General features: G+C 36.3%; 1 protein-coding gene across 3 annotated transcripts in view; it reads right to left on the bottom strand.

Moving 5' to 3' along the window:
- The window catches only part of PDCD4 (programmed cell death 4), a 26614-nt gene extending 1367 nt beyond the window's left edge, over positions 1 to 25247 (bottom strand). Inside the window, exons 1-11 of one of the 3 annotated variants that reach the window (XM_086378988.1) lie at positions 25145 to 25247; positions 17895 to 20791; positions 13712 to 14014; positions 12068 to 12162; positions 10894 to 11007; positions 9085 to 9306; positions 7417 to 7514; positions 6344 to 6458; positions 3697 to 3804; positions 3364 to 3474; positions 2407 to 2546 (exon numbers count right to left, since the gene is read on the bottom strand). In XM_086378988.1, coding sequence (XP_086235114.1) covers positions 2407 to 2546; positions 3364 to 3474; positions 3697 to 3804; positions 6344 to 6458; positions 7417 to 7514; positions 9085 to 9306; positions 10894 to 10965 — 866 coding nt within the window. In that variant the 5' untranslated portion in view covers positions 10966 to 11007; positions 12068 to 12162; positions 13712 to 14014; positions 17895 to 20791; positions 25145 to 25247. Of the gene's footprint in view, positions 1 to 2406; positions 2547 to 3363; positions 3475 to 3696; positions 3805 to 6343; positions 6459 to 7416; positions 7515 to 9084; positions 9307 to 10893; positions 11008 to 12067; positions 12163 to 13711; positions 14015 to 17894; positions 20792 to 22208; positions 23276 to 25144 lie in introns of those variants that run through there. The other 2 variants (XM_086378986.1, XM_086378987.1) reach the window with 2 other exon arrangements.

The following is a 25247-nucleotide window of genomic DNA, read 5'->3' as shown; positions in this document are numbered from 1 at the left end:
GGTTGTCACAAACCTTCAGTTTGTTAAAAAACAGTATCTGTAAAGCACAATAAAATGAGACATGCCTGTATTTATTTCTACTATGTTATTAATATTATTTGAAAGCTAAACATTGAACCAAATAGGAAATACCAACATGATTGGGAACTATGAAAACTAAAGCTACAGAACCTATAAAATATCTATGTTTTAAAATGGTTTTTAATTTTTTCTCAGATACAGAAAAGCCATAACCTGAATGTGGAAAAACAGAGTCAATTTAATTCCTGTATATACCCCATTTTGAACTTTATGCCATTTCAAACTCAAGATGCCTTCCTCTACAGCTACATGTAGTAACAACAGCTCAAGAGGAACAGTCACAGCAGCTGAAAGCAGTAAGTGCTCAACAGAGCTTGGGCAGAATTGGTCCTTATTTCTTCTCTGACCCTAGACCAATATGCACAGGCATTCAAGGTCACACACAAATGTGCACTTTGCCCAAATAAGCAAAAAAAGAGAGGATAAAAAGTTAAAGTTGTATGGAATTCACAGAAAGTTTAGACATCTCTCCAAATGATCCTTGAAAGTAAGGCCATAATAGAAATCACTAGTTAAGACTTTTGAAGAGAGGCTGAAAAACTTTTTAAAAAAGTGAAAGTGAAGTTGCTCAGTTGTGTCCAACTCTTTGCAACCCCATGGACTGCAGCCTACCAGGCTCCTCTGTCCATGCGATTTTCCAGGCAAGAATACTGGAATGGGTTGCCATTTTCCTCTCCAGGGGATCTTCCCAACCCAGGGATCGAACCCAGGCCTCTTGCACTGCAGGCAGACACTTTCCCGTCTGAGCTATCAAAGGACAGTGCCAAAGTGTTGACTCCTTTTCATATTAAGGGGTATTTATGAAAGGGGTATGTATTGCAGCTATATTTTCCTGAACATAAAGGCTTCATACTATAATATTAGGAGATCAAGGGTGGAAATGAAGCAGCAAGTAGCAAAAAGCCTTGCCAAAGTTGACAGTTTATACTGATGTACACCACTTTGCACATTAGTACATAAAGGATGCCATCACCAAGTAGAAATACACATTTTCAGACATTTTTATCAAAGCCATTAAAAAGTATCTCCACCATTATCTTGTCCTTCTCTCTTAATGGCTTCTGAACTTTGTAAGCAAAGGACAGCCTTAAGTATTTTTTGAGATTTCTCACAATGCACTTACATAAAAGTATGCAAAGTTTGAAATTTCTTCAGAAAAAAATTACAAAAACTTAAAATATACATAAAGGAGACCACACAATAAGTTTCTTCTTTGTTTTAGTCGCTTTATGTCCAACTTGCAACCCCATGGACTGTAGCCTCCCAGATTCCTCTGTCCATGGGATATCCCAGGCAAGAATACTGGAGTGGGTAGCCATTCCCTTCTCCAGGGGATGTTCCTGACCAAGGATCGAACCTGTGTCTCCTGCATTGCAGGAGATTCTTTACCACTGAGCCACCTGTGAAGCCCAAACAAGAAGTTTAGCTGTTACTAAACTTTTATATCTATTACAATATAAACTTAAGCTTTAACAATAACAAAAAATCCATCAACTCCTAAAGAGTGTGATCCTACTAGCACATATACCTCCAAAGAATCACACACACACACAGTTTCTAGAGAAGTAAAATGCAATCAGCCCCAATTCTCCATTCTGTGAAGGATCAAAAGGAACCTACATACACAATAGGAATGAGCTGCTGCTGCTGCTGCTGCTACTGCTAAGTCACTTCAGTCGTGTCCGACTCTGTGTGATCCCACAGACGGCAGCCACCAGGCTCCCCCGTCCCTGGGATTCTCCAGGCAATAACATTGGAGTGGGTTGCCATTTCCTTCTCCAATGCATGAAAGTGAAAAGTGAAAGTGAAGTCGCTCAGTCGTGTCCAACTCTTCGTGACCCCGTGGACTGCAGCCTACCAGGCTCCTCCATCCATGGGATTTTCCAGGCAAAGTACTGGAGTGGGGTGCCATTGCCTTCTCCAATAGGAATGAGCATAGACCTTTAAAGCCGGAAAAAGTCTGGATCCATCCTTGGCTTTTACTATGTGTAACCTTAGAAAAGGTACATTACACTGTCATAAGCCTCAATTTTTTTCATCTTACTGATTAATATCTACTCTGAAATAATCTACTCAGAACAGAGTAAGACACATTTTGTTCCACAAAATTAGCTTCTTTCCAGTGAACTGGGGCTTCATGAGATAGTCCTGTACAGATTTACAAGAGAAAAAGCTTCATGCTTGCTTCTCCATAGACTCAGATGATTTTCCACTAGTGAGTAACTAAAGGGAAGATACTATTATTTTTCAGACAGAATGACAGAAAATTAGCTTAACCTTAAGTACCTCAGTCAGTATTTGATGTTGAGAAAGTAAATAAAGTACCTTGAAGGACAAAGATCTCTGAGTTGTTTGGAAATTATTCCAGCCTGAAAACAATCTTCCACAAATCGCTCAAGCACAGAGTATGAATGTGGGACATCCAGATTAATGTCCGGAATTTCATTGTAAATTCTCTCATAACCCTAGAACAATGAAGTTATATACAGAAGTGTTAGCCCATATAAAATACATAATGCATGTAACCCATCACTATTACCAGGCTATATTTAAGTCCAAGTGGTCATATTAATTAGACTGAAGTCAGATCTGAACCTTGAAAAGTACAGAGAGTTAAGTACATTTGTTACAGAATATTTAAAACTGTTCTCTCAAAAGAGCTTCCAGCAGACAATGGACACTGGATACATTTCTCCATCTACTGTAATACATTTACTACATTTTAAAAAAATAAAAGGCAAATAAGAACCTTACCAACATTTTAATAACAACGCATACAATAAAATAGGAATAAATCAAGTACTTTTGTTACAAGTTTGTTTCTCTCTGCTGCTGCTGCTAAGTCGCTTCAGTGGTGTCCAACTCTTGTGCGACCCCATAGATGGCAGCCCACCAGGCTCCCCCTTCCCTGGGATTCTCCAGGCAAGAACACTGGAGTGGGTTACCATTTCCTTCTCCAATGCATGAAAGTGAAAAGTGAAAGTGAAGTCGCTCAATCGTGTCTGACTCTTAGATATAACCAAATTATCATATCTTAGAACTCTTGAGGAAGAACATACACACACACATTTTTAAAATTCAGATTAAAAAAAAGCTGACGTATTTACAACTTCCCAGGAAATGGCTGTAAGAGGTTCAAAACTAAACAGTACCATTAAAAAATACAGAAAAAGGCATAACATTACTAAATAAACCAGAAAGTTTCATTGACACTTCAGTCTGTATTCAAGCATACAAAATTTAAGATATCAGCCTAAACATGGTTCAAAATGTTATACTTACTCTTTTCATTTGGTCTAGAGTAATGGTGGAAGATTTCCAAAGAGATTTTAATAAATCCAAAATCATCTTAAATGTACTTTCTCCAGTTGACTCTAAAACCATTACAATGGCCTAAAAATTGAATAAATGATTGAATTATTGCTCATTTTCATATAAGAAACTGCTCCTAAAATCTATCAGATCTCTTTTCTCTAATATGTAACCATTAAAAATTATAGAACTCTCCCTTAATATTGTAATTTTTAAAAAATGTGTATTATTAAAGAAGCATTAAGTCTCTGTGGTGCAAAAAGGAACACAATAATTCTCTTTGGAATGCCAAAGTAATCTTACTTCATATACAAGCTCGTGGTGAAAATGAGGTACTTCCAGTTCCTTAAGGCAATGTTCAGCTTCAGACATGTCTCCAGAGAGTAAATACTCTTTCAGCAGCATATCAATCTATCAGATTTAAGAATTGAGATGTTAGTTCTGGATTTTTGAAAACTTCTGCTTTGCCTGAAGATTTACCCTCATCTCAATATATTACATAGTAAATAAGTATAAGTAGGTCACAAACAGTTGTCTAGTAGTCTTGACATAACAGAATTTTTTCACAACTGAAAAGCAAATCATAAAGGGAATAATGCAGTGTTCTGGTGTGCTTTGATAATCACTGAGACTGACGAGTAGACGTGTGTATGGCCTGAGCTGTGGTCATGCTTCAACGCTCCCTGTGAAAAAAGAAGTCACTTTAAATACCACTAGAGGGCACTAACTGAAGTCTCAAAATGACTTTTTAAAGTGGCACAAACTTATTTCCACCAGGATAACCGGAATACTGCAGTGGGAGCCAAAAAATGAGAGATAATAGGGCTTTACTAGACAGAGCAAAGATTCTCTAAATACTGTTCTCTTTCCTCTAAAACTGAAGTTTTGAGGCCCATTTAAAACGTTTGTTAGCAATTCTGCTTCCAGTTACGGCTAAGGAGGTCAAGTCCTGACTGTTTAAAGTCACACAAGAATATCTATGGCTCCAGAAAAAAAGAAAGAGGATAGTTTTTCAGCACAAGAACTTCAACTAGGAATGTTCTCCCCTATACACTGCCTGTTAAAATCATCTGCACTTAGCAGACACTCAAATGAATGTTAGCTGACTGAATAAAATAATCTTATTTACATATCTTCTACTTCCAAATTCTACAACATATTTCCATAAAAAATAAAATCTGATCAACAGAATACAGATTGATGAATAATTCCTATTATGCTCTAGGAAAATAAATATTTAAAGCATGGAACTTTTAACTTTGTTATATAAAGTATTTAAATGTTTCTCATTTGGTTCCATGCATTTTTGAGAATGATAAATACACGTATATATTTCTAAAAGTCCTCTCTGTCCAACTCATCCTTCCATATAAAATAAATGAATATCCAAATACTGTCAACCTCAAACTCATATATTGGTAGTTTTATTTCAGCTTTTATGTTGACTAATTTTTGTTGAGATAATTCACGTACCATTAAATAGTTTGGCAGTTTCTCAAAATACTAACTTTGACAAGCATTATCATCCGAGCAATGTTGTCTTTCAGTCCATAAACATGGGATATTTTTCTACTTATTTAAACCTTAGTTCTTTCAACAGTGTTTTATCATTTTTAGTGCAGAAGACTTGCACTTCTTTTAAATTTATTCCTTTATATTTAATTTTTATGCTATTATCAATGTAATTGTTTAATTTCATTTCAAATCATTCACTCATTGCTAGCATACAGATGATCTACAATTAAATTCTGTATGCAGATCTTATATCCTGCAACCACAGTGAATTCTTTTATAACAGTTTGGTGTTTTTGTTTTCTTGAGGATTCACTTGGATTTTCTGTATACAGATGATGTCATCTGGGAATATAGAAAGTTTTACTTCTTTCACATGAAAAGACTACACTCAAAAATAAAAATCACATGTACTATATATATCTTCTAATTTTCTTTAAAATCCTCAAGAAGAGTAAAACATTTTTGGTTTCTTAATATAGAATATCATTTTGCTGCCAGGAAAAAAATCCATAGAGAGTAATCTGGTATTAATGCAAAAATCAATTACTTTTTCTTTTAAAGTATGTATTTGTTGCTGTTCAGTCGCTCAGTCATGTCTTGACGCTTTGCAACTCCATGGACTGCAGCACGCCAAGCTTCCCTGTCCTTCACCATCTCCCAGAGCTTGCTCAAACTCATGTCCATTGAGTTGGTGATGCCATCCAACCATCTTGTCCTCTCTCGTTCCTTTCTGTTCCTGCCTTCAGTCTTTCTCAGCATCAGGGTCGTTTTCAGTGAGTCAGCTCTTCACATCAGGTGACTTCACATCAAGTATTGGAGCTTCAGCATCAGTACTTCCAATGAATATTCAGGACTGATTTCCTTTAGGATGGACTGGTTTGAACTCCTTGCAGTCCAAGGGACTCTCAAGAGTGTTCTCCAACACCACAGTTCAAAAGCATCAATTCTTCAGCGCTCAGCTTTCTTTATGGTCCAACTCTCACAGTAGTGAACTTCCTTACAAAAATTCTACCACTCTGATCTACTCCAGTGTTCATAATGCATAACAAAATCTGAGACCATCCAGTTTCAAACTGGTTATAAAAATGGACATTTAGTAAATAACTACAAAATAGAAACTCTTACTTCAACAGTTTGAAAGTTTTTAAATACCAAGAAAAAGACTAGGTATTCCGCTAAGGTTCCCACATAGCTTTCTTCATGAAAGCCACTTTAACTTAACACAATCTTATTTTTAAGTCAGGGAAACAGTAAAAATTTAATTGATTATATGGTCGTGGTATAATTTATAGCAAAAGGGCACAAAGCCATATATATAAGGATTATTCAATTTTTCACTTGCAGGACTGAACTTAATTTTTGTCCATAAAAGCTAGAGGGCATGTTTATTTTCCTAAAGAATACATATAAATTAAAGACAATACCCCATAGTTACCTCTTTAACAAGGTGATTAACAGACTGCTGCCCACCTCCAGAGCCCCAAACACTGTCTTTACGCTTTCCACCTTTAGACATACTCAAAAGCACAGTAGCCTTGTCCAGAGCAGCTCTACAAAAACAAACAAAAACAGTTAATTTTGACATATGAACACTGTTGAGATTGACTAAATTATGGATCAAGTCCGGGGAAGAGGTAGGGCTATATACACTAAAAGCTTTTGCATTATAACATAAAAGCAACCTAAAGTTAAGAAGTCTCTTAAACTATTTTTCAAAATAAAAAGCTGGAGGAAAAAGGTTGCTTTTCATATTAATATTCTCTCACACACTTATTTCCATTTCCCAGTGAACAGAACTCTAATGTTATTACAAAATAATTGATCTACACTGAGAAGGAACATTTCACCTAAAATGAATTTCTGTATATATTCATACTTTCCCACCAAGGCAACCATTACACTATGACCTGAAATAGTTCCAGAAAATTAGTATCTATACCTATGAAAACCTAAGACATGGCTAAGTCCAAATCTAAGTTCTAGGAAGTTATGAAAAATTATAGAGCATAATTCCCAAATAACACATTTAGCTTATAGTTATGCTAAAGAACAAAAGTAAGAAACATTATTTCCTAAGATTTCCATAGCAAATAAATATAAAATTGAAAATATGGCTCTTTTGTTAATGTTGTCCATCTTATTAGAAGATTAAATAATTACAGAATATTAAAACCTGAAGGGACCTTAAAGAACATTCTAAGTCCCATCCTTTCCTTTTATAAATATGGAAACTGAGGCAGAAAGAAAAGTAGCTTGACATAAAGGTAGGTAATAGTTTAGCTAAAACTCTGCATATAATATAGATGCAGAAATATATAATGCAGAACTTCTGCATTATAATACTATCTTCTTTCTGTTCTATTGTATCAAGAAACTCTCAATTTTAATTACACATAAATGACAAATAGATATCCACAATGTCTGATTAATTCCAGTGTCATTTCAACAGAATCCTGCAGAACTTTCCCCTATTTTGAAAGTTCTAAGTAGAAAAATTAATTTACTTACCTAGCCTGTACACAATCTACAGTTCCTTTGTAACTGTCAATATAGGTATTACATAATATTCCATCTCCAACAGCTCTAGCAATAAACTGGCCCACCAACTATAATAAGGGGGGAAAAAAAGAGCCATATAAAAAATCTAAAACCTTTATAGGACACAATTTCTAAATACATAAATGATGAAGACTGGTTGAACTACACAGTCAATACCTAAGACATGCTGGAATATTCAGAAAACATCATTTAGCACCTACTAGTTATGCTTGGCATACACTCCCCACATCTTAACCTTCAATTTAAGTGCTGTGAGGCATAAAACATCTGTTTTCCTCACTACTGAATCCCCGACCTTGCACACTGCCTGAAGCATAGCATACATGATCAAAAATATTTGCCAAGTCAATGACTTAACAGTCAAGAGAAACCACTCTTCTGGGGGGAAAAAAAACTTGGACTATGGTCTCTCAAAAACCTGTTTGAATAAGAGAGTTTATCTGAGGGGGTAAAAGTGCGTAGAAATATTTACATGAAAGCATGTTCACAGCATTATTTCTTATAACACTGGAAACAACTGAGTGTCTAAAAGTAATTTTGGGTTAAACGGTATATATGTAAGATGGGTACACTATATGGACAAATATGTTTACCGCATTTTTATGAGTATAAGAAAAATCAAGTTTACAAAGTAGCATATACACCATGATTCCACTTTTTATTAAAACCAAAAAGGTAAGGATATATAAAAATTATACATTGACATATATCCACAAAAAGTAGAATGGAAGATTTAATACCAAAATGCTAACAGTTAACAGTGGCTATTTTTGCTCGCCTTTCTTTCTTTTGGCTTTTCCTTATTTTCCAAAATTTCTATAATGACTATTGTGTACAGTTTCTTTTTTTAAGTATTGGTACTGGTATAAAAAAAAAAGTTCATGTTTGAATCACAGTTCAATACTAGCACAGACTACTTACTGTCTGTCACAGGAAAGAAAACAGAAACAGCATTTAAGTTAACCTACCTATACTCTATTCCTAAATTAATGTTTAAGTAAAGTGCTCCTACCTTGCTTTAAAACTTTGGTCAGGTAAATAGCAACGATTTCACACGTTTTCAATTTCAAACCAGAAAGTCATATTATAGTGTCAGCATGTATTAAATCTAATAAAAGTAAAAGGCTTTGAGGACAGAATCTAAACAAAAGCATACATAAGTCATGAATTTTCTAATTATCTCCCTACAAAGCTATAAAAGGGAACAATCTTATTTATGATTATTTTCATAACATTAGTGAAGCAAACTCAATCCTCAATTACAACAATCTACATTTTTAAAAGATCCTAGGTCATGAAACAGCTCAAGTACATGTAATAAAGAATATAGAGACAGCAAAAAAAAAAAAATAATGACCAAAAAACTAGAGACCATGGTGGAGAAAGTAGGATATAAAATTACAGTGATGAGAACTACACTGGGGGAATGGAAAGAGCTAAGGAAAAATACATTAAAATATTAGAGCACTATTGTTGTGTGATAGGGAATATGGGCCAGTTTTTCCCTCTTTCGTCTAATAAAACTTCCTAGGAGCAGGTATTAGTTCTTTAAATCCAAGCAAAGCAGACGGAGAATGAACAAAAAGAAGAATGAACACAAAGAAGAATTTTACAAACCTGTGGTGCTCTAGGAGTATCCAGTGCTAATTCAGGTAGGTCTTTCAACAATTTATCAAATGATTTTTCTACATCATTTGTGCTCATTACTGTCCCACAAAGATCGGAAAGAAGCTTAGACGTCATTTCTCTGTGACTGGCTTTTCCCTCCAATGCCAAGGACACTGCCAACACTGGTACTCCACTTTTCATTTCTCCAAGATTTAAATCTCTTAGCATTTCCTACTCCAAAAAAAAAAAAAAGAAGAAGTATGTCACTGCCTATAGTTTAATTTTATTTTGGAAAAAAAATCAAAACTTTATCCATGTATCCTCTCTCCTTGTTTCGAAATAATCAGAGAAGCAGTCATATTTGGGGGAATAAGTTTTTATTACTTAATTCAAAAAACCAACTCTTTTGAGGAGGTATTATCATATTCACCCTATCCCAAGCACAGAAAAATGGAAGTATTTGCTGAAGATTCCCAGAAGAGTGACCAAATATGAAGCAGAATATAGGCAGTATGACCAAAGAAGCTACGTTGTAACTCAGTTACATACAGTGATGACTAATAACAAGGATACCAGTTAGGTTACTCAGAGTAACCAGTTAGTTACTGATACTTACTCTGAGTGACCTAACTGGTGTCCTCGTTAATAGTCTCTCCCCACTCCATTTCATCTTCCTGGGCTGCACCTGAACAATTCATTGACTTTAAACATGACACTCCTTCCTGGAAAACTCCTTCCAGGACTACTCCTTCCCGGAAAACCTGCTTCGACCATCTTAGCCTGGCAAATGCCTAACTATCCTCAGATGGTTCCAGATAATCTATCACCCTCCATCTTATGCTTCCATAACACTCACCTCACAGTACTACTCAGTTAATAAACTGAGTATACTGCTGGTCCCATGCTACGTAGGTAACAAGATTTCAAGTCCCTACCCTCATGGGACTTTGGTAAACTTTTCCTCTATAACATTCTAATAATCTGTGCATGTATCATTTCCTTCACTTGACTGAGCTTCAAAAGGGCAGGAATCACCATTATAAATAACTCCACATGGTATCCACTGATCAAATATTTGTTTTATATTCAAATACTACAAAAATGCAAAGCTATCAAACCTCATATTATGAGACAAACCAAGAAAGCCCAGTCTGAATTAAAAGAATCTAAATCATAAGTCTTCTACAGAGATACAATTTTATTACTTTGTCAATAACACTAAACTACTAAACGAGAGCAACAATTTTATTTTACCCTTCTAGATTTACTTTATGAACAATTCAAAATAGGGCAAATGTCCTCATGCAAATTATGCTTCAAAAACACATTTGTTCTCTTGATTTTTGTATGCATTCTTTTCTAAATCTTTGTTTACATTTGTTTACATTTACTTTTTGGACAGAGTACAAGGATAAATTTTATTCTAGTCCTAAGTATTGAAATGAATATCAAAGAAAGTGGAACTGAAGTATTTTTAACTGAGATCCCTGAGGTTTTAGGTCCATAAACGCCTTGAAATTGTTAAAATTATATTTTAAATACTATCAATTATGGAAATGTTATAATTACAACAATTATTAAAATATTGTGTTGTGCTATTTTTCAGAGAAGGAAATGGCACATAGTCCTCATCAGATTGCAAACAGGTTAAGAATGGTAAATAAAATTTTATTCCATTTCTTAGTTAAAACTTCATTTACATATTAAAAAATGCTTAGTCTTTTCCAGTGATCCAAAATCCTCCTGGATATGATGTTTTGCTTTAACAGTGTGTGTTCTCCCATATTAAACAAGTTACACTTGCAACTTTAAACCTACCGCAACTTCATTAGTATCTCCATGCTCAAAATATTCCTGTATAATTGGTGTCAGAGTCTTTTCAAATGCCATTTCATCCAAAGGCAAAACTACAGTTTCATAAACACAGTTCTCCTGGCAAGGGAAGAGGCAGAGTGTTATAAATTAAAGAACACAATATTCAGATAAATTGAAATTGTTTCATAGTTTTGTACTCCAACTGCTTAGTAATACCTATTTGGAACAAGAAAAAAACATGCTACATGCTTTGATCACTTACATAATATAAAAACAGAAATCTATGTCACTGTTCTTTTATAAAATCTGAATATAATAAATCAAAATATAGATCAAAACCACTAACCACAGCAAATATATGACTTGCTCCTGATCCCCCATAGCTTGTTTATTTTTTCTCTCTCCCAAAAAACCAATAATACTTCAGTGACCAAAAAACTTTATGATGGCTTTCTATTATATCCAGTATTTTCATTAAAGTGTCATTTAAAAAAAAAACAGCAGGAACCAAAGACTTTATGATTAGTACTACAAAATAAAAGCCTTCATGAGTCCAGAAAATCTCTAAGAAAAAGCACTATTCAACTGAAATTTCAAAACAAATAAGAAGTCCAATAATCTTCTAACCCTGTCCTCTGCAAAAAACAGTCCTGAAGTGTTTGCCTGCAACATGTGACTGGCTTCATCTAACAACAAATACCTTCAAGTTTATACATTAAAATTAGAATATTTAGCAAACATTTTATAGTACTTGAATCCTACTGGTTTTAAAACATTTTTTTCAAAAAAAGAAAAAAAAAACATTTTTTTCATGTTCTCTTAGAAATATTTCCATATCCAAATATTAAATTAAAAAACCAAGTGAAAATTACACATACATTACTCAGTTAACTTGGTTTTCTAATCCAAAATTAACCTAATAGTCTGAAAGTACTGAATATACATACGATTTAGATATATATACGAATGGGTGTAATGTGTACACACATATATACACACTCATATACATATTATATAATCATGCAGATAATCACACATATAAATAAAATTATATGTATATGAATAGTACAAATATAGAATACATGATTTGACCAATATATGAGTATGTTACAAACATGAGGTCAAAAAAGTCTGTAAGTCTTTTAAATACATATCACAAGAAGTATCAGCCTTATACCTGGTCATCGTCATAGTTGGGGTCTCTCACATCTACCTCCTCCACATCATACACCTGTCCAGGTGTGCCCCAGACACCTTTGCCTCCAGCACCACCTGAAAAGTTTAGAATTGAGAAAGGAAACAGCATAATGTCCACAGTTCATAAATTTTAATTGAAATCTGAAATAGTTCTAGACGTTCAGGTGTTAATTAAGGAGCAGTTAAAAAACTGTATTTTAATTTTTATGCCAGGGTTTTTTTTTGCCAGTTGAGAATTATACGGTAAACTTTTTATTCAGATTATTGCTTTTTCAGTAATGATTAGATATATTTATAACCTAGTTCCAAAAAACCAAGTTGAAACAGCTCACAAAGTTAAAACTAAAAAGGCAGATGCTTTAAAATAAAAGTAAAAAACAAACAAACAAACAAAAATAGCTGTAGCGGTAACCTCAAGGCAGCTGATAACAACTGGGCTCTAAATTCTGACATTTCTTGGGAACAACAAAAAGAAATACGCTGATTCAGTTAAGGGATGACATAGAAAACTCAACAACAGAGAAATTATTCAACAAAGTATGGTGACCACCATTAACTGTTTTAAAGTCAAATTCTCTTTAGATATTCACGTGTGTGTGCTCAGTCGTGTCCGACTGCAACCCTCTAAACCCACCAGAAACAAATACTTTACAGTCAGAAATATATTACAAATAACTGATTTCTATTTAAGCATTAACCAAACTAATCATTTCTATTTTTCTACCAACAAATAGATCAGCAGAAGTTGAACAATTCCAACTTTCAAAGTTGCTTTACTAAATAAATGTATTGAAATGTTTTTATAAGGCTCAATATATTGCAATATTTTAAAAGAACTTTATCACCCATGGGGAAGGGGGGCGTTATTTACACATTGAGTATAATTCTTACCACCAGAGCAAAACTAAATCTGGTAGTTAGGTTTCATTCTGATCCAGGCAATGGTTGCAGAGTCATTCAACAACAATTTTTGACACGGCACAAAAACTTTACAAGAATCCTAGGCCATAATTTGATGCTTCCACCATTTAGATGCAAGTGAAATCTCCAAACTGCATCAAAATTCTACCACAGAGGCTAACAAGACCCCTCAATTCAACAATTATGTAAGTACCTACCTTGCGAGTCACTACTCCAGGCCCTGGAGATACATCAGTACCCAAAATAAATAGAACTAAAAAGAACTTAGAACCAGATCTACAAAATTATTAAAATTCTGACCCTGATATTACCAGTCAAATTGTATTTATCATGTATTCTTAACAAGACATAATTAATTAGATTCATTAGATAATAGGTATGATGAATTTCTGACCCTACTTCTTTCAAGCAGAATTAGAGAATACGTGCACAAGTCATAACTGTGAAAAGCACTGGTGTATATTTTGCTGGAAATATGAGACCAAGTTCTGCTTAAGAGAGCTAAACCTAAACAAACAAGCAAAAAGGCTCAATTTAAAGAGTGGGGTAATTCTTGGATTATTACTATGTAAAAATACATACAAACCATAAAGCCTTATATTATCATTGTTTAAATTCCTCTCATTCTTAGAACAAGAAATTGCAGTACAAGAATCAGAAAGCATCTCTTCCTTTTATTTCTTTGTGTAAGATATATACCAACCTTTCTTTGGTAATCCCCGTCCTTTCCCAGATCTGGATCGCCTATCCAGCAACCTTCCCTTTGGACTGGTTGGTGCAGATACTCCACATCTAAGGCCTTCACTTCCATTATCACTGACGGAATCGCCTCTGCCGGAGTCCCGGGATGAGTTTTTCCGCAGCCGCCTTTTTGCCCTGGCATTAATCCTAGCTTCATTAATGGAAGACGCCGAAATCCAATTTCCATTTATCTCATTCTTTATTTCCTCAGTCCCAGCATTTTCTTCATCACCAGAAAAGAGAGAGTCACTTAAATTATCTGGGTCTTAAAAATAAAATGAAGGAAAAAAGGAAATCTAAGTAAGCATTTTAATTGTCTATTGCTATACCAGCTATAGTCATGTTAGATTAGGTTGAATCATATGAAATTATCATTTTTATATGTAGCAGTCACATATTGCCAATTTCATAGGCTCAATCTAATAAATGACAACTAACCAACAGTTAGAACCGGACATGTAAAATGGACTGGCTCAAAACTGGAGGAGTACATCAAGAGTGTATATTGTCACCCTGCTTATTTAACATCATGCAAAATGCCAGGCACAAGCTGGAATCAAGACTGCAGGGAGAAATTATCAATAACCTCAGATATGCAGATGATGCCACCCTTATGGCAAAAATCAAGAGGAACTAAAGAGCTGGCTTAAAACTCAACATTCAAAAAAATAATTTCATGGCATCCAGTCTCATCACTTCATGGCAAATACATGGGGAAACAATGGAAACAGTGACAGACTTTATTTTCTTGGGCTCCAAAATCACTGTGGACACTGACTACAGCCATAAAAGATGCTTGCTCCTTCGAAGAAAAGCTTCTTGACAAACCAAGACAGTGTATTAAAAAGCAGAGACACTGCTGACAAAGGTCTTCTAGTCAAACATATGCCTTTTCCAGTGGTCATGTATGGATGTGAGAGTCTGACCATAAAGAAAGCTGAGCGCCGAAGAATTGATGCTTTTGAACTATGGTACTGGAGAAGACTCTTGAGAGCCCTTGGACTGCAAGCAGGTCAAACCAGTCAATCCTAAAGGAAATCGGTCCTGAATATTCATTGGAAGGACTAGATGCTGAAGCTGAAGCTCCAATACTCTAGCCACCTGATGAGAAGAGCCTACTCACTGGAAAAGACCCTGATGCTGGGAAAGACTGAAGGCAGGAGAAGGGGACAACAGAGGACGAGATGGTTAGATGGCACCACCGACTTGATGGACATGAGTTAGACTAAACTCCGGGAGTTGTTGATGGAAAGGGAAGCCTGGCGTGCTACAGTCCATGGGGCTGCAAAGAGTTGGACACAACTGACTGACTGAGCTGAACTGAACTGAACCAGGATTTTCTTCACAGTATCATGGAAAGTAAACTAAGGCATTGAATGTTAATGAACAATGTTTACAGAAAGTGTGTTATCTCATGTGTTTATATCATAAAACCTGTGTTAATATAAACACAAACATAAAACCTTTGAAACTTGTATGAGTTAAGACAGTCAAGCAGCTGGAGATAGAAACAAAAGACTAAGGCTCTTGAGAGAAGGGAGATAAACTTTTACAGAATGCCTATTATTTACCAAGCTCTAGGCTGGGCATTTTGTCACTTACCCATAAGTTAGAGAGCTATTTATTGCATCATTTATACAGACAAGGAAACTAAGGATAAGAGTATTTAAATAAATTGCCAAACATCTCATGATTAATTATGGACACTTAGAAAATGCTACTAATCCAAAGAGGTTGAAAGGCATTTGGCAAATAAGTGATCATTTGTGATTACTGAGCCAAACTGCTGATTCATCACTGCTTTCAAAGCCATTATCTCAAAATTCTAATTCATTTCTCCAAATCTGACTCACATTTACTTACCACTCTCTGAATATCTTCTAGCCTATATAAAATTTGCACATTATTCTCTGAAAGACAGCAATGCATCCACAGTTCCCAATGGTCTTCTGTTTAAAATGTCATCCTCTCTGCTTTTTCCAGTTACCAAAGTCCTTTAGGACATACTTTAGGTCTTACTTCCTCCATGAAAACTTTTCTAACAATTTTAGGCACAGTAACACTCACATACTGCACATTTACCACCTCACGAAATCACTTTATTTTTATATACCAGTCGTGCTTTTCCAAATAAGTCATAAGGCTCAAAAGAGGAACCATGTCTATACTGTATATTTTTGTAACTGCAGCACCTAGCAGAGTATCCTTCATGCTATCTACTCTAATGTCAGTGGGGATCAAATGACATGGAAACAACTGGCTTTACTCTGAAAACTTTTCAAGGCTCAGAAAGCTAGTGAATTAGTTACCCCTGGGCCTGAGTTTTGCTCATTATGGCTAACTCAACTCAGAGCTGAATCCCTTTTCAAAGGTCTTGCTAGGTTGCCTCAGTCATGTCCAACTCTTTGTGACCCTAGGGACTGTAGCCTGCCAGACTCCTCTGTCCATGGGATTCTCCAGGCAAGAATACTGGAGGGGGTTACCACAGGAGATCTTCTCAAGCCAAGGATTGAACCTGTGTCTCTTATGTCTTCCTGCATTGTCTCCTGTATTGACAGGCAGGTTCTTTACCACTAGTGCCACCTGGAAAGCCCTTCAAATGTCTTCAGTTGCATCCAACTCTTTGCGACCCCATGGACTGCAGCACGCCAGGCCTCCCTGTCCATCACCAACTCCTGAAGCTTGCTTAAATGTCTTAAGAAATTCCGAAGTGTAACTAAGATGTGTCAAATCTATATGCACGGTCTTTCAAATGTTTAAGGCAGAAACTAAGGATTTTTTAAATCATCCTATAAAGAACCATAGGTGTGTTAAAATCTTTACAATTCTTGAAAAAAAGTATAACAGGCACAAATCCTGTAGTAATCACAAAACAAAAACATTAAGAAGCACCAAACCACTTGAGCAGTCTCATAAATAGTCTCCTGCCCTGAATCCTCAAACCATTCTCCAAACTGCATGGAGACTGATCTTCTTCCACTGATAATCCTTTGAAGGTATTCCTATTGGGTCGAAATAAAGTGTAAACTCATTACCTTGTAATGTTAGGTCCTTTTTGATCCTGTCCCAATCACTGGAATAGCTGCTGACCACTCCCACATTCAAATGGTCAGAGCTCAGATTTGATATCATAGGTAGATATGGCATAATTTGTTTGCAGAGGAATACTGAATATCTTATAAAAAATAGAAAGTGTCAAGAGACCAGCTAAGAAAATGTTGCTGTATTCAGTCACGAACTAACTGAAAAGGGCAAGGGTAATAACTCCGAGATAAATAAAAAGGTTAACCCTTTTAAAGACAAAATAAAGGGCTTTCAAAGAGAATTAAAAAAATAAACAGTATTTCAAAAGTTTAGACTAGGAAAGGAAGCCAGTGCTAGGAGGGTCACTTTGGGACATCATCATAACCACCAGACCTAAACTACTAAGACTGTTAGTAGTAAAAGTAGCAGTAGCCATAGTAGTTGTATACTTCTTCTATCATTACCATCAGTATTGTACCTACTACATAGCAGGTCACAAGTACTTTACCTACATGGTCTATAATTCAAACAAAGTTCTACAATGAAACTGTTTATCCTCATTTTCCAGAAAGATGTTTCATAGAAAAGTTACAAACTTAAGAAGGACTGCGGATAAGATTCAAACTCACATTGAATCTTAGATGACTGTTAACTATAGAAAATATAAAGCTAGAGTGCAACAAAGTGGTGACAGCTAAAGAAACAGGGAATGAGGGAATACAAAGAAGAAAAAAGAATAAGAGGAAGAAGGAAAGATCATAGATTAGACAAGCTAGATGGTGTTTCACATAAGAATGGATGACCGAAGCAAACATTAAACACCTATCTCTAACATATTGCTTTCATTATTCAACAATCAAGGTGAGCCACCAAACTCAACCAGAAGATAAAGGCCTCTCTTAGAAGTATAACAATGCATTAAAATGTCCCTCAGAGTACTAAAGTATTCAATTTAATCATATTTCCTACACTTGAGTTTCTTCAACTATTTTAACATCCTTTCAAATATACATTTATGTATCTTGAGCAGTAGATATATCTAGGTATATTTATATATTAGGTATTATAATTTTAACCCATTTTTACATCAATTGCTCTTTTATATTTTGCTATATACTTACCTATTCCCTGGTGGCTCAGAGGTTAAAGCGTCTGCCTCCAATGCGGGAGACCAGGGTTCGATCCCTGGGTCGGGAAGATCCCCTGGAGAAGGAAATGGTAACCCACTCCAGTACTCTTGCCTGGAGAATCCCATGGAGGGAGGAGCCTGGTAGGCTACAGTCCACGGGGTCGCAAAGAGTCAGACACGACTGAGAGACTTCACTTCACTACCTAAGTTTTGGGGTTCTATAACCAAGAAAAAGAAATGCAAAAAAGCAAAATGGCTGTCTGAAGAGGCCTTACAAATAGCTTTGAAAAGAAGAGAAGCAAAAAGCAAAGGAGAAAAGGAAAGATATACCCATTTGAATGCAGAGTTCCAAAGAATAGCAAGGAGAGATAAGAAAGCCTTCCTCAGCAATCAATGCAAAGAAATAGAGGAAAACAACAGAATGGGAAAGACTAGAGATCTCATCAAGAAAATCAGAGATACCAAGGGAACATTTTATGCAAAGATGGGCTCAATATAGGGCAGAAATGGTAGGGACCTAACAGAAGCAGAGGATATTAAGAAGAGGTGGCAAGAATACACAGAAGAACTGTACAAAAAAGATCTTCACGACCCAGATAATCACGATGGTGTGATCACTTACCTAGAGCCAGACATCCTGGAATGTGAAGTCAAGTGGGCCTTAGGAAGTATCACTACAAACAAAGCTAGTGGAGGTGATGGAATTCCAGTTGAGCTATTTCAAATCCTAAAAGATGATGTTGTGAAAGTGCTGCACTCAATACGCCAGCAAATTTGGAAAACTCAGCAGTGGCCACAGGACTGGAAAAGGTCAGTTTTCATTCCAATCGCAAAAAAAGGCAATGCCAAAGAATGCTCCAACTATCACACAATTGTACTCATCTCACATGCTAGTAAAGTAATGCTCAAAATTCTCCCAGCCAGGCTTCAGCAATATGTGAACCGTGAACTTTCAGATGTTCAAGCTGGTTTTAGAAATGGGGTCACAAAAGAGTCAGACACGACTGAACGACTGAACTGAACCACTATTGATCTGACTTTAAGAAAACCGAAGTTTAAAAGATAAAAAAAACCTTGAGTACAGAATGTGGTGACTTCAAAGTCATTTTCTACTGTGTACTAAATTCTTCTTTCTGAATTCTCTAACATCTCAATAACCAACCCAACATACATTACACCACAGTACCAGACAATCACACTTTCAATTACTAGTCCACTGAATTATGTTATTATATTTAACAATATAAGCACATTTTCATTTGTGATATGCATAATACATGCTATGGGCATGACACACATGCACAGTATCTCACTTAATCCCAGTAACAAACCTTTAAAGTGGGTTATTTACAATTCCAGCTTTACATATGAATAAACTGAAGGTCAAAGCACATAACCTACTTCCCCAAAGTAACATAGCTGGTAAAAGTAGAAGCTGGAATTAATACACTAGTCTAACATGGACTGTTACAGGTTAAATTGAATGCAAAAGCCTGTCTAAGGCACATCCAAGTAGTGAAGTATTTAAGAAGTACTGAGCAGAGACATCAAGAACAAAGTCAGAAATAGACCTTGTTACAATTAGAAAACAGTATAAAAGAGCTGTGCTATCTAATAAATAATGCAAGTCAAAGATGTAATTTTAAGTTTCCTAATATTCCTATTAAAAACTAAAAAGGAACAACTGAAATTTATTTTAATATATTTTATTTAATGTAATAGATCCATTTTATCATTTCAACATGTAACCAATAGAAAAAGTTTTACACCTACAATACATCTGAATTCAGACACGTCCCAGTTTAAGAGCTGAGTAGTCGTATGTAGCTATTGGCTATCATACTAGACAATACAGAGAAGAAACAATTATCCATCTGTGAAATATATTCTTAAATTTTATCATTACTATTCCCGCCTCAATGAAGCAGGGACATAAGACCCATTTATAATGCTAAAAAACAAGTATTCATAGAGACATTATATATAGCAGCACCAAAATAATCATTAATTATTGTAGTAATTTTTTTCAACAATAATTTTCTAGCACACTTAAAATAGGAAAGAAGCTTCAACTTCAAAGTGTGAATTCAGATCACTATATAACTGGACAGAACAGTGAATCAAAATCATTGAAAAACGAAGCTATAATATTAAAAAATGAAATATGCTAAACATTCAATTCCATGGAGATTTTTTCAGTATTAATCATAAAGCAAAGAATTACCTAAAACGTACCAACATGAAAAGTTCTTGCTACTGAGAATATTTCATAATCCTAATCAGCTCTCTACAAAGATTATCCTGAAAGGTATATACACATTTTAAGTGATCTAAAGTTATTTTGGATATCTATTCTACAAAATCATTTTTACAATAATGTACTACTGAAGCATCATGGGAAATTGAGGAAAATACAGTTAATTTATAATAAATTATTAGTTAGGAAAGATAGCAATGATACCAAGAATAGTTTATAGTATAGAAACCACTAACTAGCACATATGAAAATAGTAATGATCAGGTTCACTATTCTGCTCCCATCCACACCATAGAGTTTATTATAAATACTGAAGAATAAATGTATGAAATGTGAAAGGACACACAGAAAAATACATACAATGAATTTCATAAAAGTAAGAATCACCAACCTGATTTTTAAAATAATATGACCTGATTTCTTATAGCATGAGTTAAGATGGTTTTTAAAGTAAAGATGTTTTCATAAAATTTGGAATGGCCTAAAACTTGCTCACAGTAGTCAAGATTCAAGATAATTACTTACCTGTAGGGTTTACATTCAGTATCTGCTCATTTTCTACATCCATTGTTCTTTAATTTCACTTGCACTGATTAAATTACCAAATGGAACTCTTCCTTTGGGATGTATTTCTTTAAAAAGAAAAAAAAAAGAAAAACTTCAACGTCTTCCAAACTCACATAATTAAGGTCCATTTAATTTACTTACTCAGACCGTTTAAAAAAAAAATCACCACATAATTCCATTTTTTTTTAAGAGTTCACTTTACTTCCCCTAATTAACATTTGGTTTCAATCTTCTTGATAAGTTTACCTGTGTCCAAAAAGATTAAAAAAAAAGTCCATATTTCTGATGTGGCAAAGCACCCCTGTAACTTGGAATTAAAAGATATATTTGCTAAACATGCTTATTTCAAGTTAAAGTAGATACACATTCCAAATTTTTTAAAAATACCAGGCCTCATAATTAATCTGCTACATCTAGATATTGAATAGTTTGTTGCCAATTAACTGTAAGAACTAATACTTTAAAATGCAAATAACACAGTTTTGGTTAAAAAAAAAAAAGACAGAATTATCTTATTTTTCACACTAAAACATATCTGAAAGCAGATAAATCTGCCATTTCATCACCGAAGCACCTATAATTACTGCTACAAAGAAATTTTTTAAATTAGTATTTTCTATGAGAGCATTATTTTTATAATCTGAAAAACTCATTCATTTTAAAAATCTTACCTATTTAAGAAAAGAGTAAGTACAATGACATTAGCACCTCAATATTTTAGATCTTGATTTCAAAATGGTTTGAATATTACTAATGCTGGAAGGCCCTAGTTGATGAAATCAGCTACCTTTTATTTAGACAATTAACTTAGCAATAAAAATCCACTGTTTGAAAAAAGACTATCAAAATACATTCTCATGAAAATTATCACCAGAAGGTGCAACCAAATACAATTTTATAATCTCTCTGGAAATATTTTTTAAATAGTGATTTAGAGTACTTAAGTATCTGTTTAGAAGTAGCGTAAGTTAGATATGTCATTCAGGTCATTTATAATGATTTCACCAGCAGTGTGCCCTTTTTTAAAGATATGTGTGTTAGTCACTCAGTTGTGTCCAACTCTTTACGACCCCATAGATTGGGGCCCACCAGGCTCCTCTGTCCATGGGATTTTCCAGGCAAGGATACCAGAGTGGGTTGCCGTTTCCTTCTCCAGGGGAGCTTCCTGACCCACGGATCAAACCAGGTCTCCCGCATTGCAGGCAGACTCTTTACCATCTGGGTCACTAGGGAAGTCTAGTGACTTTTTAAAAGATATAAAATGCACAAATTAAAAAGAATGACTAATAAATTACAAAAAAGCATTTAGTTTTCATGTAACATAACCTGTTGTCATTTTAGAAAAATTATATGCCTCCTGCCACTCAAAGGAAAAACTGACTTTTACATTTCTTAACATACACCATTTTAACATCTTGTAAGTTGTACAGCCCTTTCCTTCAGAAAAAGGTATTATTTTGTGAAACAAAAATGAACACATACCTTATGCTAAAATTTTAAGTTTCTTAATGTGGCATAATCCTTAGGCTACCGAGATGCTACCATATTGTTTCAGAAGTTAAGAAAATGGTGAAATCACTCTCTATTCAGAAGAAACAAAAATATGGATTGTACATAAATATCTTTCAGTATCATAACTCCTACCAACTTCAGATTTAAGGGGGAAAAAATGAACCTTAGAAATACGTAAAGATAAATGAACAATAAGAGTTCGTAAACCTAAACATTAGTGTCCTCCATAGCTGAAAATCCCAAACCTATTTCATTTTTTAGATGAATCACATGTTTTGGAAAGAGAAAATGTCACATGATACGCGTGTGAGATTTTTTAACGAGTTACATTTTTAAAATCTTCTTCAATCTTGATACACGCATAATCTTCAAGAGGACACTTTCCACAGAACTTAGCTAATAAAGTATAACTGATGTTTAAAAAGCCCCTTATAATTCAAAAACAATTTTACATGTGTTATTTCATGTACAACTCAGAACAATCTTGAGGTAGGAACTCCACTGTTCACATAACTAAACAGAATCAGAGAAAGTGCTCATTGGAAGAACCAGGATTAGAACCCTGACCTTCTAAATCCAGTTCTGTGTGCACAAGCTCAATACAAGATTTTAATAACCCACAGGAAAATTCTTCTTTAGAGTTACCAGAGAGAAGCTTATTAGAACACAGACTTCTGCTGTCATATCAAAATTTTAAATACTGCTTTTCTAACACTAAAAATAATATCTAAATTATTACACAAAAGACACTCAGTTGGACAAAGAACATTATCAGGTAATGACTATAGTTTATCAAGTTTGTTTTTATTAAATAACTATACAACAACAAAAAGCCCTGTCTGGGTCTTCTGGCAATGATTAACACATTCAAGAACTCAGGGACACTTGATAACAACACAGATGTTTTAGAATTTACAGAAGGATAAAGATAAGTCCCATGTTTTTACTGTCTTCAAAGTAATGAGCTTCCAGTTACTTAACAATCCATAAGATTTTTGCCACAAACTTAAGAAAAATGTAAAGCAAAAAAAAAAAAAAAATCTAACTCCACATTCTTCACACAAAACTAGAAAATTTTCAATAAAGCTGTAAGTCAGACAAAATTAAAGGCTGAAATTAAACAGTTTTCATTTATCCATTGTGTTTCACAGAAACATACAGGCAGAAGCATCAATTTCCAAGACATTCCCCAAAAGACCCTCACTTTCCCATCCTACCTCCCCTAAAAAAACCTATTTCCTGAAATATACCTCATAAACCACTTTGACTGTTTTTTGAAGTTTAGGCCATATGTTAACTAGAAAAGTACTTGTATTCACTCCAGGGCTACAGTCACTGCTAACTAGCCACTTAAAATCAGCTAAAAGCACTCAACCACAATGATGCAAAAATGAGGGAAAAAAGCAAAATGTCATTTATTTTTACACTTTTAGCAACTACTTTTCCTTTCTCATTATTACAACAGAAAAACCAATCAAAATAAAATTCAAAGACGCCTGCTAAGATATTAAGGAGTTTAATAAACCTATAAAAAAGGGAAGTTAAGAGCACAAATGGTGGTGGCAGTTTAGTAGCTAAGTTGTGTCCAACTCTTGCAACCCCATGAACTGTAGACTTCCAGGCTCCTCTGTCCACAGGATTTCCCAGGCAAGAATACTGGAGTGGATTGCCATTTCCTTCTCCAAGGGATCTTCCGGAGCCAGGAATCGAACCAGCATCTCCTGCACTGGCAGGCGGATTCTTCACCACTGAGCCGCCAGGAAAGCTCAAAGGCATAAATACCAATAAGTAAATTTACAACATATCTGTAGTGATCCTTTAAAAAGTGAGTGGTGAGTTCCTAAAAAGCCTTACGTTAGCAAGAATGCCAAAAGTCTAATTTAACAGTGAAAATGCAGGGAAAAACAGGCGGTGACATTCCCCCCTACCCCGAGAAAGGTGCATTTTTAGTCATTTTACTCCTCTGTCAGTATCTCACAACTGCTGGCTACGCAGTCAGTTCTCACTAGGGCCAGGGGAGACCGGCGATTTTGACTTCCGAAGGCAGTTCTAAAGCTCTTGTAAAGCAAACAAACCAAAAAAGCCTCCCCGCATACACCGCAGCATCAAATAGACAAACGCAGCAGACAGAGCACACGTTACACAGAAAGGGGGCTCCCTCCCTGCCTTTGTTTTCTCCGGGAGATTTCATTTAAACTAAACAAGCGACCCTATACCCAACCTGAGGCGCCGCGAAGTTCTCGCAGGGCCGGGGCGGCAGGCACGTGGCCGCCTCCCAGCAGCCCCTCCCGCTGCGGCCCGGCCCGCTTCCCCGCCGCGCAGGCCCGGGCTCCTGCAGACCCCAGGCCAGGCCGACCCCCGCGTGGTGCTGGACGCGGGCGGGCGGCCGGGCCCGGGCTCCGGTGGGCCGGGTCTGGGAACGCCCGGCCGCATCTTCAGAGCCGGCCACCAAGGAGACCAGGAGGGCGGGGAGGGCGCAAACCTTCCTCACAGGATTTCAGTCGGGCCAGAAACCCGCCTCCCGACGCCCACCCCCAGAGGAAAATGAAAAGTCGGCCTTCTAGGGGGCGAGGAGCCCCTCGACGGCGAGAGCCTCGCGCGCCCCGCTAAGCCTGGAGGGGGTCCAAGAGGGGGCGGGCCCGCGGCGCCACGCTCCCGGCCGGGGGCAGAAGGAGGACACCGGGGCCGGTTCTCCGCAGCCCAGGGCGTTGGGGCGGACGCGGCTGGGCCTGCCGAACTCCAAGGAGGCGGCGGACGCCGGCCCCGCCAGCCTGACCCAGACTCGGCCGCCGCCTCCACAACCCCCCGGCCCCCTCCCCCCTCAACGAGCGGCTGCCTCTGAAGATAGGGGCTGTGGGAGAGGGCGCAGTCCTCCCGACCGCGCGAGCCGGGCCGCCGCTACTGACCCCTCAGGCCGCCGCCGCCGTCGCCGCCGTTGCTCGCCCAGGTCTCTGGTCAGCCGGCCCCGACCCCGCACCTCAGCGTCTGCCGCTGCCTCCGAGCGTCTCT

This window comes from Bos grunniens, chromosome 26, assembly GCF_055505025.1.
Source record: "Bos grunniens cultivar Pamir isolate PY7600 chromosome 26, Bosgru_T2T1.0, whole genome shotgun sequence".
Classification (NCBI taxonomy): Eukaryota; Metazoa; Chordata; class Mammalia; order Artiodactyla; family Bovidae; genus Bos; species Bos grunniens.
Note: the sequence above shows the minus strand (reverse complement) of the source record. Positions and strands in the feature narration are given on the sequence as shown.